This window comes from Esox lucius, chromosome 11 (assembly GCF_011004845.1).
Source record: "Esox lucius isolate fEsoLuc1 chromosome 11, fEsoLuc1.pri, whole genome shotgun sequence".
Lineage (NCBI taxonomy): Eukaryota > Metazoa > Chordata > Actinopteri > Esociformes > Esocidae > Esox > Esox lucius.
This window is the reverse complement of record NC_047579.1, coordinates 36,087,298-36,105,169: the sequence shown is the minus strand read 5'-3', so window position 1 is coordinate 36,105,169 and position 17,872 is coordinate 36,087,298. Positions and strand designations below refer to the sequence as shown.

General features: G+C 41.0%; 3 protein-coding genes across 5 annotated transcripts in view; all 3 read left to right on the top strand.

The window, feature by feature from the left end:
* The window catches only part of abcc1 (ATP-binding cassette, sub-family C (CFTR/MRP), member 1), a 43,433-nt gene extending 39,853 nt beyond the window's left edge, over nt 1-3,580 (top strand). Inside the window, exon 32 of the mRNA XM_029123157.2 lies at nt 100-3,580. Coding sequence (XP_028978990.2) covers nt 100-208 — 109 coding nt within the window. The 3' untranslated portion in view covers nt 209-3,580. The remainder of the gene's footprint in view (nt 1-99) is intronic.
* A 5,334-nt stretch (nt 3,581-8,914) lies between these two features.
* On the top strand, nt 8,915-11,129 carry LOC109616225. The gene is made up of 2 exons (XM_020050599.3): nt 8,915-9,093; nt 10,104-11,129. Exons 1-2 carry the CDS (start codon nt 9,053-9,055, stop codon nt 10,780-10,782), a joined length of 720 nt encoding a protein of 239 aa, XP_019906158.3. The 5' UTR covers nt 8,915-9,052; the 3' UTR covers nt 10,783-11,129.
* On the top strand, nt 10,291-16,069 carry LOC105008981. 3 transcript variants are annotated; one of them, XM_020050600.2, is made up of 3 exons: nt 10,291-10,362; nt 13,812-13,952; nt 14,902-16,069. In XM_020050600.2, the coding sequence occupies exon 3, from the start codon at nt 14,909-14,911 to the stop codon at nt 15,602-15,604; it is 696 nt and encodes a 231-aa protein (XP_019906159.2). In that variant the 5' UTR covers nt 10,291-10,362; nt 13,812-13,952; nt 14,902-14,908; the 3' UTR covers nt 15,605-16,069. The 3 variants fall into 3 exon arrangements, with proteins under 3 accessions (XP_019906159.2, XP_010866661.2, XP_010866660.2); XM_010868359.4 differs by lacking the exons at nt 10,291-10,362; nt 13,812-13,952 and adding an exon at nt 13,967-14,093 and having other exon boundaries at nt 14,902-14,997; nt 15,097-16,069; XM_010868358.3 differs by lacking the exons at nt 10,291-10,362; nt 13,812-13,952 and adding an exon at nt 13,969-14,093.
* The last annotated feature ends 1,803 nt before the right edge of the window (nt 16,070-17,872 follow it).

The window sequence follows — 17,872 nt, the reverse complement described above, 5'->3', positions numbered from 1 at the left end:
CTAATACACAGATTATATACCATCATGGATTACACCAGGTAATTTACACTAATACACAGACCGATACTCTCCCTCATTCTTCTCTGTCGTCTTCCTCAGAGTGTTGGTACTGGATAAAGGGGAGATGGCAGAGTTTGATTCTCCCTCTGCTCTCATCTCCAAGAGAGGAATCTTCTACAAGATGGCCAAAGACTCTGGGCTGGTCTGATGGAAGGAAAAGGATCCTAAAGTAACAATTTAGCATCCCCTCGTTCCAAAGCAACTCCTTCGCTGTTTCACTCAGGACTAGGAGGCTGTGCTGGGAAGAGGTAGCATAGAGAGGGAGATCGGAGGATGGAAAACGTGAGACAGTGTGGGTTCTATGGATTTGAATCTTTTTGACTGTTAGAAGCGCGTCGTTGTATTCCACCAAACTACCTCCCTTCTTGCATTACACTCCATCCATCAATCTCCCTACTAAAGACTGAATAGGATTCACTCCACCAATCCATCAATCTCCCTACTAAAGACTGAATAGGATTCGCTCCACCAATCCATCAGTCTCCCCACTAAAGACTGAATAGGATTCACTCCACCAATCCATCAGTCTCCCTACTAAAGACTGAATAGGATTCACTCCACCAATCCATCAGTCTCCCTACTAAAGACTGAATAGGATTCACTCCACCAATCCATCAGTCTCCCTACTAAAGACTGAATAGGATTCACTCCACCAATGCATCCATCTTTCCATCAGTCCATCCATTTCTCAGCTTAAGAATGTGTTATGGGTTGATTCGACTTAACCCGATGCTGCCTCAACAAGACAAATCACCGCCAACGGACACTGTTGTTTCTCCTCAAGTGGACATGGATATTGCCAAGGCCTTCATCTTTGAAGCATTTGTCTGCTTTTGACTTGGGGATTACTCATCCCATCTGCTCTTGTACCTGAAACCGACTGGGAATACCACCTACCATTTTATTTCTTTTCCTGCTCTCTGGTCCTGTGGTTTCAAGATGTACTCTGTTAAGAGACAATGAAGGCATACATCTTGTTTTATCTCTCCACTGCCAACGAAATGTTTGGAAGGACGATCTGTTCCCTCCAATTGAAGCTGAATTTTCTCAATTATTCAGATGGAATTGTAATAGGGAACAAAGAACACAGACCTGATTTAGTTGAATATTTATTTGATGGAGCAATCTTTATCCTCTCTTAGTGGTGGTATAACTTATGTCCAATCACAGACACCGGTTGTTGAAAACTGTCCATTGAAAGGAAGGTCCTGTCCCACTTTGAGTAGTGGATGGGGTAAAAGGTGAGGTCATGCCCCCTTGACTTTTGACGCTTAATTTCTCGTAAACACTGCTATGCTACTAGCCATCTAAGAGCCTTAGAGCCCGAGCCAAATGCGCAGTCCCAAACCAAGCCCTCACTCTGGTACATCTGTTGGCAAATCGAAACCTATTCCCCTATATTCTGCTCTGCTTTTGACCGGAGCTTATTGGGAATAGGTTGCTATTTAAGACTAGACCAATGTCGCTTACACCCTCCCCAACCTGGTCTGACGAGACGTTTCTAGGTCAGGGGTCAGTGTCCTTGTCCCTGGTGAAATGCAGGTATGGCAGGATTCTTTTTGGCCAACCAGGTGCCAAACTTGGGCCATCTGAGCTAATCCCTGGCCAGGCTGTAGTGGCTGGTTTGGGACTGAGCCAAAGTGTATTCATTTGAGTGTAGTTGTTATTTGTTCTCAGGTGTGTGGTGCTCTTAGAGATGATCAGACGGGCCGGTGGAAGCCCCAAGCCCCATTCCAACATCCGCTGAATACACCTTTCTTTTCCTCACTTCTGGTTTCAAGTACAATAGTATTTTTAGAAATGATCTGTCATCCAAGACAAGGATGGATAGGGGACGTATATAGTGTTGGAACTGGGGCAAGGCTTTCCACTGAGCCACTGTCATGTCTGTAACCAATGACTTGGGTGACTAGCCCAGGAAGACCAATGGCAGGTGTTAAACCAGGACTCTGTTAATGAATGTATTACACAATGTCTTAGTGGACTTATCATCTAGTTCCCCCCTCTGAGTCCCAAATGGAACCCTATTCCCTAAGTAGATCAGTGTAGGGAGGAAAGTGGTCCACTATTTTAGCAATATAGTGCCATTTCAGACGCTCTCTGGTTAATCGGTTACACAGTAGTTCTTGCTGACAGGTCGATGATTGTGGTGTAGCATCAGTGATTACATGGCTACATATACATTTTATTAATGAAATAATGTTTTCCATGTGGTGCACTGCTTCACTATGCCTGACATGCTCTATATAAAAGTTGTGTACTATATGGGCACTATATAGGGATAAAACCTTGAATCATTTGACTGTAGCCTGCTGCACTAAAACCACTCTCCTTTCTGGCACTTTATTCAGCTGTTGGTAATTAGGTTTTATTCATTGCCCTTTTGATCTGTAAGGTTTCCTGTGGAACTAGAAGATATCAAACACCTTTTTAAACTCTGTTCACAATTCCCGAAATTCCCAAATGGCACAGGGTTCTGGTTTTAGGTCTGGGTTTAGTGTGCTATTCAGGACACAGATTTTCTTATGGCAGATTGTGGTTGTACTCTTGCCTTGTTTATGTTGGATTCTCTTATAAACTATGTATCAACCAGTCAGGACATCTTTTTGTTTAACGGAGACACGGTACGTGCAGAACTTTTGACCAAAGCCTGGTGGACCGGCATCCTTGATGTGTCTGGGCCGGCCCACTCCAGATACCACTCACTGTAACCGAGCTGATTGGGGTGTGTCATGATGGGGTGTGTCAAAATATAAACAGCCTTTGTTGTTGGACCAGTTCAACATGTTCCTGTTGTGTTTCATAGCATTGTTCTCTCTCAATGCTAAGTTTGTAGCGTTGTTCTCACTCTTTAACATGAACATGGTTCAATTTAGAGCAAGGCTGCTCATATCCACTATTTGGGGGGCTGAAACACTTACATTTTTGTTAATTTTTACTTGGTAGTAGTTGGCACTTTGTTGGGGTCCCTGGTCTGTATCCTTGATTGAGAACCGGAAGCATTTCAGCCCCATAGGACTAGACATCGACAGCCCTGGTTCAGCGACGTCCGTGGACGCTAACAGGCGTGCGTTCTTCTGAAAGGGAACCACTAGTTGCCCACTAGGGAGTTTGAGTTGCTTGCCTGTGGCATACCTTGATTTCTTCTATGCTAGCATTGTTAAGGTTCATGTGAATCGAGTAGTTTTTGCTTTTGACATGTCTGCCGGGTGGCTGTGTCCTCAATGGCACTCTGTTCCCAACAAAGTTCACTACTTCGGACCAGGGCTAAATGCCCTGCGCCGGGAATAGGGTGCCATTTGTGACACACCGACACAAATGTTACAATGTCAAACCATTCAAAAAGAAAAAGTAAGAATATATATTCATGCTGTTACATATTTATATCATTTGTAAGTATGCTTATCATGATTATTTGATAATTGTATAAATGCACTAGTTTGTGTGCTTGATTTTTCGTAATCAAAACTGACTTGTGAAGAGGAGAGAGAAAATAAATAAAAGTACTTTTGTTTTGTTAGCCTTTCTGTCCGTCTGTTAGTACACAGGCACGATGCATTTGAAAGTAGCATTGTAAGCTGTGCAGTGTCACTTTAAGAAACCTAAGAGTGGATCGGCCCAGTATCCGGGGCTGGAACCCTACCCTTCTGGAACCAAAAAACTCCTGTCCTGGAGGTCTTGTCTCCAAACACACTTAATAATAATTAGAAATAGTTCTTCTAAATGTAAGCAAACTTTCTAGGAACAGGGTTGGAGTTAAAACCTATTCCTAGACGGTACCAGTACTAAGGCGGTGTGAGGTTTAGGTACATGTGGATCAGAATCACTTTTATTCGCTATGTGCAGTTACTACCCAGATATCTACTTGGTATGATGGAGCTGGTAATACTAGAGAACATACACTATAGGGGCACAATGCAGAAAATTCACACAAAGTTGACACATAATATGGGTAGTGAGCATATATCCTAATGGGTTATGAGCGGTGAGTGCATCACAATCATTACAGTTGATGTACACTTACACATTCTACACTTCCGGCATATTTAAATTTTTACATTCTCGTAATATAGCAGGTCAATCAATCAAATGTATTTATAAAGCCCTTTTTACATCAACAGTTATCACAAAGTGCTTTTACAAAACACATGGCCTTAAACCCCAAGGAGCAAAAAACAATAGTGTTGAATTTCAGTGGTTAGGAAATACTCCGTAAGAATGCCAGAATCTAGGAAGAAACCTAGAGAGGACTCGGGCTCAGAGGGGTGACCAGTCCTCTTCTGGCTGTGCCGGGTGAACATATTAAGATTACAATTGTAATAATTAATAAATGCATATGGGCTGAGTCTAGAGTCTATTTAAACTTAGTCCAGGTCGGAAGCATGACCAGATGGACAAGGAAAGGGACAACACGGGGGAGGGGGAGGTGTCAGCCCAGTGGCAGCTGAAATCGTCAGTCATCTTCTCGATCTGCAACACAACCAGGAGGACTCTGGACAGGGACCGCAACGGGTCCCCCAAGCTAGGTGCTCCGCAGATGTGGGCCAAGATCTCATGTCCTCCTAAGTTCAGGAGGACATGAGATCGATCCACATCTGCGGAAGAGAATGGAAAAATTCAGAAAATCCGTTCCTCATCAACAAGGAAGAGAAGGAGAACTTAGTGGAGAAGGAGAACTGACCCTACTCCCCCAGCACAATAATATAGCAGTGTAAAACCTGGGGACTGAGACGGGGGGTCCAGCAACCCCGGCCCTATCTTGGGGAGATCCCGGACAGGGCCCACAGGCAGGAAGTCAATCCACCCACATTGCCAAGCATCAATCAAAGGGACACCCACCAACCGCAACCACCCTGAATGAGGGCCGTGTATTGCCAGCAGAGTACAGCCCAATTGCACAACAGAGAGACAACAACAAGCCAGTGACTCCGCCCCCAAGAGGCATTGGAGGGAGGGCATCCCAGTGGTGATGAGAGCCCACCTGGCAAGACAGCATGGGTGGACAGTATCAAGCCTTTCTGGTCACCTTCACGCCCTTGGACAAGGCTACACCTAATCATAGACTGTGTTGTAGAGATGAGCTTTGCACAGAGTTGCAACCGAGGTATGCAGCAAAGCATTTGTGAAGCCACAACACGCACAACTTTGAGGCGGATGGGCTACAACAGACCCCACCGGGTACCACTCATCTCCACTACAAATAGGAAAAAGAGGCTACAATTTGCACAAGGTCACAAAATTGGACAGTTGAAGACTGGAAGAATGTTGCCTGGTCTGATGAGTCTCGATTTCTGTTGAGACATTCAGATAGTCAGAATTTGGCGTAAACAGAATGAGAACATGGATCCATCATGCCTTGTTACCACTGTGCAGGCTAGTGGTGGTGGTGTAATTGTGTGGGGGAAGTTTTCTTGGCACACTTTAGGCCCCTTAGTGTCAATTGGGCATTGTTTAAATGCCACGGCCTACCTGAGCATTGTTTCTGACCATGTCCATCCCTTTATGACCACCATGTACCCATCCTCTGATGGCTACTTCCAGCAGGATAATGCACCATGTCACAAAGCTCGAATCATTTCAAATTGGTTTCTTGAACATGACAATGAGTTCACTGTACTGAAATGGCCCCCACAGTCACCAGATCTCAACCCAATAGAGCATCTTTGGGATGTGGTGGAACGGGAGCTTCGTGCTCTGGATGTGCATCCCACAAATCTCCATCAACTGCAAGATGCTATCCTATCAATATGGGCCAACATTTCTAAAGAATGCTTTCAGCACCTTGTTGAATCAATGCCACTTAGAGTTAAGGCAGTTCTGAAGGCAAAAGGGGGTCAAACACAGTATTAGTATGGTGTTCCTAATAATCCTTTAGGTGAGTGTATTTTATATGTTCATCAAAGGAAAGGGTAGGGTCAAGGGTAACGCCGAGGTTTCTTACAGATTTTTGGGATACGAGCATGCAGCCGTCGAGGTTCACAGTGAGATCTGTTAACAATGCTCTTTGTTTCTTGGGTCCTAGAATAAGCATTTCTGTTTTTCTTGAGTATAAAAGCAAGAAGTTCACTGTCATCCACTTCCTAATATCTGAAACGCATGCTTCCAAAGTGGCTAATTTTGGGCTTCTCCATGCTTTATTGAAATATAACTGTGTGTCATCAGCATAACAGTGAAAGTTGATATTGTGATTCCGGATTACATCACCTAGAGGCACCATATATAGTGAGAACAATAATGGGCCCAGAGGAACACCAAAACATACCTTTGACTTTTCAGAGGATATACCATCCACACTAACAAACTGATATCTTTCCAGGCTTTCCAGGATTTAAACCAGACTAGAACATCCGTCCACGTAGCCCAATATGGGTTTCCAGTCTCTCTAAGAGAAGGGAGTGATCAATAGTGTCAAAAGCAGCACTAAGGTCAAGAAGCAACAGAACAGATGTGGAACATTTGTCTGAGGCCATTAGAAGGTCATTTGTTACTTTCACAAGTGCAGTCTCAGTACTATGATTTAGGAGTCCCATATTATTTGTCTTCAGGAAGGCATTCAGTAGTTGTTTCTAAGATTTTTGAGAGGAACGGAAGGTTCGATATTGGCCAATAATTGTTTCATATGTAGGGATCCAGATTCAAAATGTTTAGAAGAGGCTTAATAACCGCTATTTTTAGTGAGTTTGGTACACATCCGGAGGAAAGGGAGCAATTTATTATGTTCAAAATTGGCAGACCTAGCGCAGGAAATAGCTCCTTAAATAATTTTGTTGGAATCTGATCTAGCTGACAGTTTGTGGGTTTAGAACTCATTACAAATTTAGTGAAATTATCCCCATTGACACCTGGTCAGGGAGGTTCAGGACATTCTTAGGACAACTGAGATTTTGGGGACAGTAACTATTTAAGGAGGAGTCAGTTATTTGTTTTCTAATGGTGATCTTTTCATCAAAGTAGTTAATGTATTCATTACACCCACTTCACTTGTTAAGCGTTGCTTTTTTGTTAACTTTGCAACTTGAATCGAAGAAACATTTTGAATAGTTTTTCTTCACCTCAATCAGGTTAGAGAAATATGCTGATCGAGCAGACGTGAGTGATTTTCGGTATTGTACTGTCTCCAGGCTAGTCTGAATACATCCAACTTGGTGGAGCGCCTCTTTAGCTCCAATTTTCTGGAGGCTTGCTTGAGTGCTCTAGTATTGTCTGTGTACCAGTGAGCAAGTTTCTTGTTGCGTATTTATTTTGTTTTTAGTGGTGCAACCGTACCTAATGTATTTCGCAGTTTTGAGTTTAGATCCTCGATTTAAGGATTTGTGGATTTATTTACCCTGTCGTTGATGAGCGAACTTGTAAGAATATCAAGGGATCTATTTGTAGTCCTAGAATTTATAGTACGGCTTTTGAAACTCATCGTTTGCGGAGCAAGTGGATTTTTAACGGTAAATGTAATAAGACAGTGATCCGATAATCCAGGATTTGTGGTGGAATTATTAGATCTACAAGATCTATTTCTCGTGACAGGACTAAATCATAAAGTGTGATTGTGGCAGTGTGTTGGACCTGAGACATGTTGGATAAAACCCACTGAGTCAATTATGGCTTCAAAGGCGTTTTGAAGAATATCATTGGACTTTTCCTTATGAATATTGAAATCTCCAAAAATTGGAATACTATCTGCTATGACTACAACGTTAGACAATAATTCTGGAAACTCACATTGTGTATGGCCCGGGGTGCCTGTAAATAGTAGCTATGTGAAACGATTTATCAGCCTGGTTAACTTTCATGAGTAAAACTTAAAAATAATCAAAATCAGTGATGTTTGATAGTAAATTTATATTTACTGTCATAAATATTAGCAACACCCCCTCCTTTTCGGGATGCACAGGGGATATGATCACTAGTAGCCAGGAGGAGAGGCCTCATTTAGGGCAGTGAATTCATCAGACTTTAGCCACGTTTCACACAAGCCAATAACATCTAGTTAATAATCAGAGATTAATTCATTCATTGCTACTGCCTTTGGAGCAAGGGATCTAACATTTAGGAGTCCCATTTTGAGATGCGAGGTGATAGTCATTTTTATTTGTGACCGAAGTGGAGGAAGGCTTTATCTTAATAAGGTTGCTATTGTTAGCACATGACTCGTTCCAGGCTGAGAAAAGTTAAACAAAGTGACAATAGGTAAAACTGTACTAACTACTCTGGCTATGCTATCGACAGACTCCACTATGCTAGCAGGCTGGCTAACCGCCTGCGGCCTGACCTGCACCCTATCTCATGGTGAGGTTAGTCCACTTATGCACATCACATCATCTATATTTTCCTCAAATGAACTGAAATAAATGTTTTACTTGGAGATACTATGTCTCATTTCTCTGGGGCACCTCTATGAATGTGATTCCTACTTAATGGTTTGAAGATGACAGTCCTGATGGACAAATTATCCATTGATAGAATTTACAAGGCCATTAAAAACTGTGAATAGACACGTTTTAGATGGGAAAAGTACTGAGGCCATATCATTTGTGCCAAAGGTAATTTTATTTAAATAGTATTTTGATAAACTTTAAACATTGTGACATTATAATCATCCATTTTGTAAATTTGTTTACAAAAATCTTACATTTTCTATATTTGCCACTTATTGTATATTTAACTAATTCTTCCCAAAATGCTATGTGCCTAATCTAAGCAGATTAATATTTAGAGAAGCGTTATGTAGATGTTTTGCAATGTAGTTTAAGAAAAAGTTCCTTTATATTCAGTATCTGCAGTAATAGTAGAACATACTGAATAAAACGATAGTTGGCCATAATGTACTCAATAGAAAAAAAAAAAGTTTTTGGTTAATCCTCTATACATTTACTTTTTAATTGTTTAGTCTTTGATTTTATCATTGTATTTCTGTGTTAGGAGTCCCAGTCCTTCTATATCAAACTGATCCTAGGTCAGCAGTCTTTCAGAGAAACTTCCCTGATACTGACCAGAAATGTGGGAACAACTTTGTGGAAAGAACCAAACCTGGGCCAGGTAAGGGTCATTTTCAGTTTCTTTTTGTGGATCAGTTTCACTTTTCATTTTCTGGTAAGTCCAGCCCTCTCGTGTATTGAAGGACACAGGAAAAGTTATCTTCTCTGTGTATCACCAAATCAGCCATTCTCACATCCTCAAACATTCGAGAGGGACATTGAGCACCAGAAAAGAGAACCTTCCTTTTATGATACCATAAGGTACTGTACATTTAACTTGGTTTATGATCCTTTCCGTACTAAATGAGTTGGAGGTTTCGTGTGTTGTGTATGTGTTAGTCTGCACTCTTAAGGGGGCAATATGTAACATTTTTGCTTTGCTACAAGCATAAAAACAAGCAATAATGACCGGTTTCAAATGATATTTTCATACATATTTCTCATTTAAACGTTCTCGTTGGTGCATCTAACAGTTTGCATTGACTTGTAATCTACTCGCTTAAGACACTCAGTATTATCCTTCCCACCATAAACCACACAGGAATAGCTAGTACTATACTAGTCTCGTTCGGTAAGGGAGGACGAGGAGGAGACAAGTCAAGAGGCAAGATTGTACACAGTGCCCCTTTAACAACTAATGATTTATTGTATTAAAGTCTCCGTCTGCTGTTCAGTTTAAGGATTATGTTTTATTTTACTTTCAATTGCACATAAGGACAAACTTCAAAATGGACATTTTACTGCTTCTTTTATCGCAACCGCTCTGAATGGGTGAATGCACCACATTAGGAACCTGGGGGAGCATCCTATTCCCCATGGGCTTTAGATTGTTGTACACTACCAAATCCAACTGAAGTAAATCCTGGGAAAACCTGTTGGGCTGTTCATGTTAATGATGTGTAGGAAAACCACATAAACCAGCGTTCACAGTTTTCTGTAGCTATTCAGGAAACAACAGTGCCATAAAGCTCCAGAAGCTTAGACGGGAAAGGTTATAGCTCCATTTACACAACATGTTTTGTTAAGTGCTCTGTTTGAGTCTCTTCATCTTTCTCCCGCTCTCCCTCCCAGGGGTACCATGGTTCAAACACTCAACAACATGGAGGAACTTAGAGATTCTGAGTTTGGTCGTCCCAAGCCCAGACACGGGCTCAAGCTTCTTTACTGGTTCGCCAACAATTATATTGTCTTCAATGAAGACCACCAAATGGTGGCACAATACGACCCTGATGATGGGGACTTTGGTTTCCATCCCTTCCACAACAGACTGGAATGTGGGAACAATGACTGCAGGAGGCTCCTTCCTGATGATGGAAACCAGTTTTTTGAGGTAGGAAACCTCCACTTCTCAGTATCTAAATCCATGCCTAAATATGTCTGGAAAGATTACAGCGGATACCCTGGCGACAGCAACATGGACCGCCTCATCATCAGCATGCGCCCAGATGAGATTGTGGATAAGGTCTATGTGACTCAGCATGACGACCTAATGACCTTTGACCCCGTCAATACCTATCGCATCAGCAGAGGGTTGCTCATGATCATCTGTGGCCATAGATCTGCAGGCATGTCACTGGGGGACTTCCTGAATCAAGTGGGCTATTCTACCCATCGGTCAAGCATATACTCTTGTGAAAGTTCTGCCTGGAGACCTGCTCCAAGCTCCACACACAGGGTTACAACAATCAAAATGCAGGCAGAACCGGTAGCTCCACCAGGCTTCTGGGATTCATTTTGTACCATATTGTAGATCAGCAGTTCCCAATCTTGGTCACGCTGGGGACTATGGTGTGTACATATTATTGTGTGTATGGTGTGTTTGCCAATGTTGTGGCCCCAATCAAAGCTTGCTTTAAGGGCCTCATATTTACCATGACAATTTTTGTGTTTCCACACACATAGTGTGCCAAAATTCTTTCATTATATGCGTGGAATGCAGCTAGTATTATCAGGTACCTTGAACTAAAGTATTCTATTGTCAGTTAAATTAGGAGAGTGAAAGACAGTTTTCTTACTTTCTAGTCCACCCTTGCTGTCTTGCCAGGTGGGCTCTCGTCGCCACTGGGATGCCCTCCCTCCAATGCCCTTCGGGGGAAGAGTCACTGGCTTGTTGTTGACTCTCTATTGCGCACTTGTGCAGTTGGGCTGTACGCTGCTAGCAATACTCGGCCCTCATTCAGGGGGGTTGCGGTTGGTGGGTGTCCCTTTGGTTGATGCCTGGCAATGTGGTTGGATTGATTTCCTGCCTGTTGGGCCCTGTCCGGGGCCTCCCCCGGGTAGGGCCACAGTGTCACCGGACCCCCCTGTCTCAGTTTCCAAGGTGTTACGCTGCTATATTATTCTGCTGGGGGACATGAGGGATGTACTACTAACTTTTCTCAGTTTCCTCCAATTTTAAATTTTAGAAGGAGGTGAGGTCCTGGTCCACACCTGCGGATTACCTGGTTTGGGGGGACTGTTGCTGTTCCTGTCCTTGTCCACCTGGTCATACTTCTGACCTAGTCTAAAATCGAATATACTCTGGATTTAGCCAAGAGAAATTTATTTATTATTCCAATTGGACTCTTAATATCTCACCCGGCACAGCCAGAAGAGGACTGGTCACCCCTCTGAGCCTGGGTCCTCTCTAGGTTTCTTCCTAAAATTCGACCTTCTTAGGGAGTTTTTCCTAGCCACTGAAATTCAACACTGCTGTTGTTTGCTCCTTGGGGTTTAAGGCCGGGTGTCTCTGTAAAGCACTTTGTGACAACTGCTGTTGTAAAAAGCGCTTTATAAATACATTTTGATTGATTGATTGATTGATAGTACTTCTGGCTGCAATCAGAATCTAACCATCCTGGCTTTGGCCTTGGCAAAAGCTTTGATTATGTTCTCCATATTCAAGGTTCTAAGGACCCTCAGCTCAATAGAGATCATTGCAAAGCCATGCAGTCTTTCCTGGGTCATGGTTGACCGCAATAATGTTTTAATGAGCGGGTGTGGGTGGTCTATTAAATTTATGAAATTATGTGCAAAAGCAAGTGTATGTAAAATAAATCATTTTAAAATATCTTTTAATAAATTCTTACGGCAAAAACAAATTTGTTGTAACTTGTAATTCTGCTTGTAATGCCTGCTGCTAGGCAGCAGGGGACCCCCAATCCCGACAGGGCAATTGTGTGGTTTGTATGTAGGGAAACAACATGTATATTGGCCCCAGTGTAACCATGTAAATCAGATACATGTTATACTGGCCCCAGTGTAACCATGTAAATCAGATACATGTTATACTGGCCCCAGTGTAACCATGTAAATCAGATACATGTTATACTGGCCTCAGTGTAACCATGTAAATCAGATACATGTTATACTGGCCTCAGTGTAACCATGTAAATCAGATACATATTATATTGGCCCCAGTGTAACCATGTAAATCAGATACATGTTATACTGGCCCCAGTGTAACCATGTAAATCAGATACGTATTATACTGGCCCCAGTGTAACCAAGTTAATAGTGTACATATTATACTGGCCCTATTGTAACCAAATTAATAATGTACATATTATAATGGCCCTATTGTAACCATGTTAGTAATGTACATATTATATTGGCCCTAGTGTAACCAAGTTAATAATGTACATATTATATTGGCCCTAGTGTAACCAAGTTAATAATGTACATATTATACTGGCCCTAGTGTAACCAAGTTAGTAATGTACATATTATATTGGCCCTAGTGTAACCAAGTTAGTAATGTACATATTATATTGGCCCTAGTGTAACCAAGTTAATAATGTACATATTATACTGGCCCTAGTGTAACCAAGTTAGTAATGTACATATTATATTGGCCCTAGTGTAACCAAGTTAATAGTGTACATATTATACTGGCCCTATTGTAACCAAATTAATAATGTACATATTATAATGGCCCTATTGTAACCATGTTAGTAATGTACATATTATATTGGCCCTAGTGTAAACAAGTTAATAATGTACATATTATATTGGCCCTAGTGTAACCAAGTTAATAATGTACATATTATACTGGCCCTAGTGTAACCAAGTTAGTAATGTACATATTATATTGGCCCTAGTGTAACCAAGTTAGTAATGTACATATTATATTGGCCCTAGTGTAACCAAGTTAATAATGTACATATTATACTGGCCCTAGTGTAACCAAGTTAGTAATGTACATATTATATTGGCCCTAATGTTACCAAGTAAATCAGATATACATAATATTGGCCCTAGTGTAACCTAGTTTATAATGTACATATTATATTGGCCCTAGTGTTACCAAGCCCCGAGCAATAACCAATCAGATATGGCCTTTTGGAATTCACTGTATCATTCTGTGGAACTGACCTTACTGAGTAAAATATTAATTATCTCTCTTCATCATTCTTTGTTACATTACATCGCTATGTACTATCATACAACAGTCAATCACATCCACAATGCATCCAGTTGTGACATCCAAGTATGGCAAGTGTGTAAAAAGTTGAGGCAAAAAGGATGGAAAACAAAAACTAGGAAAAATGATCAAAGGTTCTCGTTTTATCTAAACAGATGACTATTTAAAGAAGCATTATGTGGAGGTTTTGCATTGTAACTTAAGAAAAAGGTCCTTTATATTCAGTACCTGCAGTAATAGTGGAACGATAGTTGGCCATAATGTACTCAATAAAAAAAAGTGTTTAATTCTCTATACATTTAGTTTTTAATTGGTTAGTCTTTGATCTTATCATTGTATTAGGAGTGCTGTTTCAATATTGCACTCCATTGTCCCAGTCCTTCTATATCTTCAAACTGATCCTAAGTCAGCAGTCTTTCAGAGGAACTTCCCAGATACCGGCCAGAAAGGAGGGAACAACTTTGTGGGGGAAAAACAAACCTGGGCCAGGACAGGATCACTTTCAGTTTCATTTCGTGGTAAGTCCAGCCCTCTCATGTATAGAAAGATACAGGAAACAGAGCATTCATTACATCAAATCAACCATTCTCACATCCTCATAAATTCTAGAGGGACATTGAGCACCAGAAAATATCAATTTTATTTTATGACAACATAAGGTACTGTACATTTAAATTGGCTTATCAGTTTTTATGTGATCCTATGTGTACAGAACTAGTTAGATTTTTTCTATGTTTTGTATGTGTTGTGTATGTGTTTTTTAAGTGTTTTGTAAGTGTTGTGTATGTGTTTTGTATGTGTTTTGTATGTCAGCCTGCTCTTTCAACAACTGACACATTATTGTATTTAAGTCTACGTCTCCTGATAAGTTTAAGGATTACATTTTTTGTGTTCAATGGCACACAAGGACATGCATGAAAACTAACATTTGTCTTCCTCTTTTAACTCAACCCCTCTGAATGTTTGAATGTTGGTCGCCACATTAAGCACCTGGGGAGCATGGGCTCAAGTCAAAAGAAGTTCACTATGTAGATAATTGGGGGACAATTAGAGACTCATTCACAGTGTACTGACTCCAGATTGTTGTACTACCACATTCTATTGAAGTCAAATCTAGAAAAACCTGCTGGGCTGTTCATCCTGATAATGTGTATGAAAATTATCAAAACCAGCTAGGTCACCACTGTTAGAGCTAATAGCACCGTCTTCTGTAACTATTCAGGAAAGAGCAGTGCCATAAAACTTAAAAGGGAATGTTAATAGCTACAGTATCTCACAAAAGTGTCATTTCTTCAGTGTTGTCACATGAAAAGACATGCTCAAATATTTACAAAAATGTGAGGGGTGTACTCACTTTTGTGAGATACTGTACATCAACACCTATTTTGTTAAGTGCTCTGTAGGGGTCTCTGTCTCCTCTCTCTCTGCCCCCTTCTCTCTTCATCTTTCTCTCTCTCTCCCTCCCAGGGTTACCATGGTTCAAACACTCAACAACATGGAGGAACTTAGAGATTCTGGGTTTGGTTGTCACTCGCCTAGACACGGGCTCAAGCTTCTTTACTGGTTCGCCAACAATTATATTTCCTTTGACAATAACAACCTGATGGTGGCAAAATACAACCCCAATGTAGGACCCTTTGGTTTCCATCGCTTCCTCAACAGGCTGGAGTGTGCCAATCAAATCTGCAAAAAACTGCTTCCTGATGATGACTACCCATTTTATGAGGTAGGAAACCTCCACCTCCCAGCATCTAAATCCATGCCTAAATATGTCCGGAAAGGTGACACTGGCAACATAGACCAAAGCAACATGGACCGCCTCATCATCAGCATGTGCACAGACAAGATTGTGCATAAGGTCTATGTGACTCAGCATGACGACCTAAAGACTTTTGACCCCGTCAACACCTATCGCATCAGCAGAGGGTTGCTCATGATCATCTGTGGCCATAGATCTGCAGGCATGTCACTGGGGGAATTCCTGAATCAAGCGGGCTATTCTACCCATCAGTCAAACATATACTCTTATGAAAGTTACAACCCCACACATGACCCAAGCGCTGGCTCAAGACCTGCCTCAAGCTCCACGCCCAGAGATACCATGATCAATATGCAGGCAGAACCGGAAGCTGCACGAGGATTTTGGGATACATTTTGTACCATATTGTAGACCAGCAGTTCCCAATCCTGGTCACGCTGAGGACATCCCCATGGGGTGTGTGTATTATATTGTCCCTAGTGTAAACAGGTTTATGAAGCACATTGGGGCAAAATATAATGTAACAGTTAATAGGGGTACATTTTATTGTTGCACCTGTACCTATAGGTGCCTTGTATGTGGATGAATCACTTGGAAGGATGTTTAAGACATGCTATAATTGTCACTTTCTGTATCAGGACTCTTTTTCACAAAATATAGTGCATGCCATGTTTAAATAATGATTAAGTATTTTTGTATTGACAAAATTCAAATATTTTCTATACATTGGATGTGTCTTATGATTTCTATGTGGGTAATGTGTTTTATAGAATCTATCATGCAAATCCTTTCTGGGCACCAACTGTTTGAATACACATTGTTTCAACTAGAATATGTCAAATGATGAAACGGAATAAACGTGGAAAAATAACTTGATTTGCGCAAATCATGCCATCATTCATTTTTTAGATCTCGTTCGCCCAGTGACGTTGTCATGTGTTTTATTTTATTTTTTGGTGTGGAAATAAACACCTTGCTCTTTATGGTCAATTATGTTTGAAACAAATCCCAATGCCATGAAAAGCTCTAGGACATCATACACACCAACTCAAGTCCCCCCAGGATGAAGTACTCCTTTTAACTTCCCCGCAACGTTTATACTGGCTTTTGATGAGTAGAATGTAAAATAACAGCCAGTGTTATTTTTAACCATGTGTCAGGTAGGTAAATTGCAAATACCTTTTAGCATAATTAGAAACGAAGTTGTAACAGAAGCGCGTCAGGTATTCAGAAAAGATAAACCACCACAGGTGCACTTGGAGTGGACATGATAGGCAAAAAGCGAAGAACAAAGTTCACTGGGTAGCGTAAAAAAATGAATTCCAGATTATTTGCCAGGGGGGGAAAATGTACGCTACCCAGTGTACATTGTCCTTTGCTTTTTACCTTTTAGCATAGTTGTTTTGCTAGCGTTAATCCACTCTACTAGCAATGTCAGCCTTCACAAATGACCACGTTTAAAGCACACAAGTACTGCGCGTTTCAGTGGGCCATGGCTACATAGGTTGTTAGCTAGCTCACTTGCCTAAGCTAAGTGCCCATGCAGGTTAATCAAGTTTTGGCAATTGTGACCCCGACTAAATGATAAATACTATGCAATGTAAGCTTGATAATATTAAATTAAAGGAACTATTTTTTATTGGTTTTTTGTGGTCTAATTGCTAAGTAATAAGAAAATGGTTCTAGAATAACTAAGTTGGGCATTTATCGCGGCTGTTGCGTTCCATTTACTTTTTTATTTGAGCCTATGCCACCACCTGGTGGCCACAGATGGAAAAAGATCGGACAGTGAAGAAGAACTGTTATAAAAAACAACAATAAAAACCCTCCAGTTCTTGCTGATGTGGAATATGAGCATTAATAATTACAATATGAATGTACGTTTCATTGTAGGAAACATCTCTGTTTAGATTATCTCTGTAGGTTGCGCTCTACTAACCCCAGGAATGTTCACATTGACCATTTGGCATGGTTATACTGTCTTGGAAACCTGATCTTTGCTATGTAGAAACGCCGTTAATGTACAGGTTAGCTTGTAACTATCTTTACAGGGAGAAGATAATGGAACGTTCACCGAATGACATCTGTGCTGCAATTTTCCAATAAACGTGAGCAAACTTCTCCCTCGATTTGATACGGGTTCTACATTATTTGACCATACGTAACCGCCGATTTCTAACACTGACATTGCTTCTCTGGTCTAGTTCTGGAAGCGTATAGTTAACTTAATTCAAATGTAAATGCAATCCCTCATTGCATCTTCATTTTTCTACTTTTGCCTGCATTATTTCAGTCAATATGGAAATTAAAATGCATTCATGTGCTTTGCATTAAAATTTTCATGTACTGGTATGCACATTCGCTGGCAATATTAAAATGTTTATGAAAAGCCATATGGCATTTCATTTTCAAAGTCATGTCCCGCTTTGTGGTTAAATAAATTGCAATGTTTTTTTTCAAAAGTGGGAAACAGTGCCACCCGCCACCACTACTTGTTTAAATTATTGTGCGGTAAAATATGATATTTTTCAAAACTGCTGTTGGATATAATGGTAACAGGAGGTTCTACGTTACTATTCTAGGGAGGCAAATACAGTAGTCTTGTGGTTTCGGGCAAGTAAACAAAGGGTCGCCGGTTTGATTACCGGAGTTGACAAGGTGAAATGTCTGTCATTGTGA

Bases quoted from the DNA above. Each gene is read 5' to 3' on its own strand.
- LOC105008981 (XM_020050600.2), top strand. From the start codon at position 14,909: ATGGTTCAAACACTCAACAACATGGAGGAACTTAGAGATTCTGGGTTT.
- LOC109616225 (XM_020050599.3), top strand. From the start codon at position 9,053: ATGTGGGAACAACTTTGTGGAAAGAACCAAACCTGGGCCAG. The intron at 9,094-10,103 runs GTAAGGGTCATT...TCTCCCTCCCAG, and splicing joins AAGAACCAAACCTGGGCCAG to GGGTACCATGGTTCAAACAC.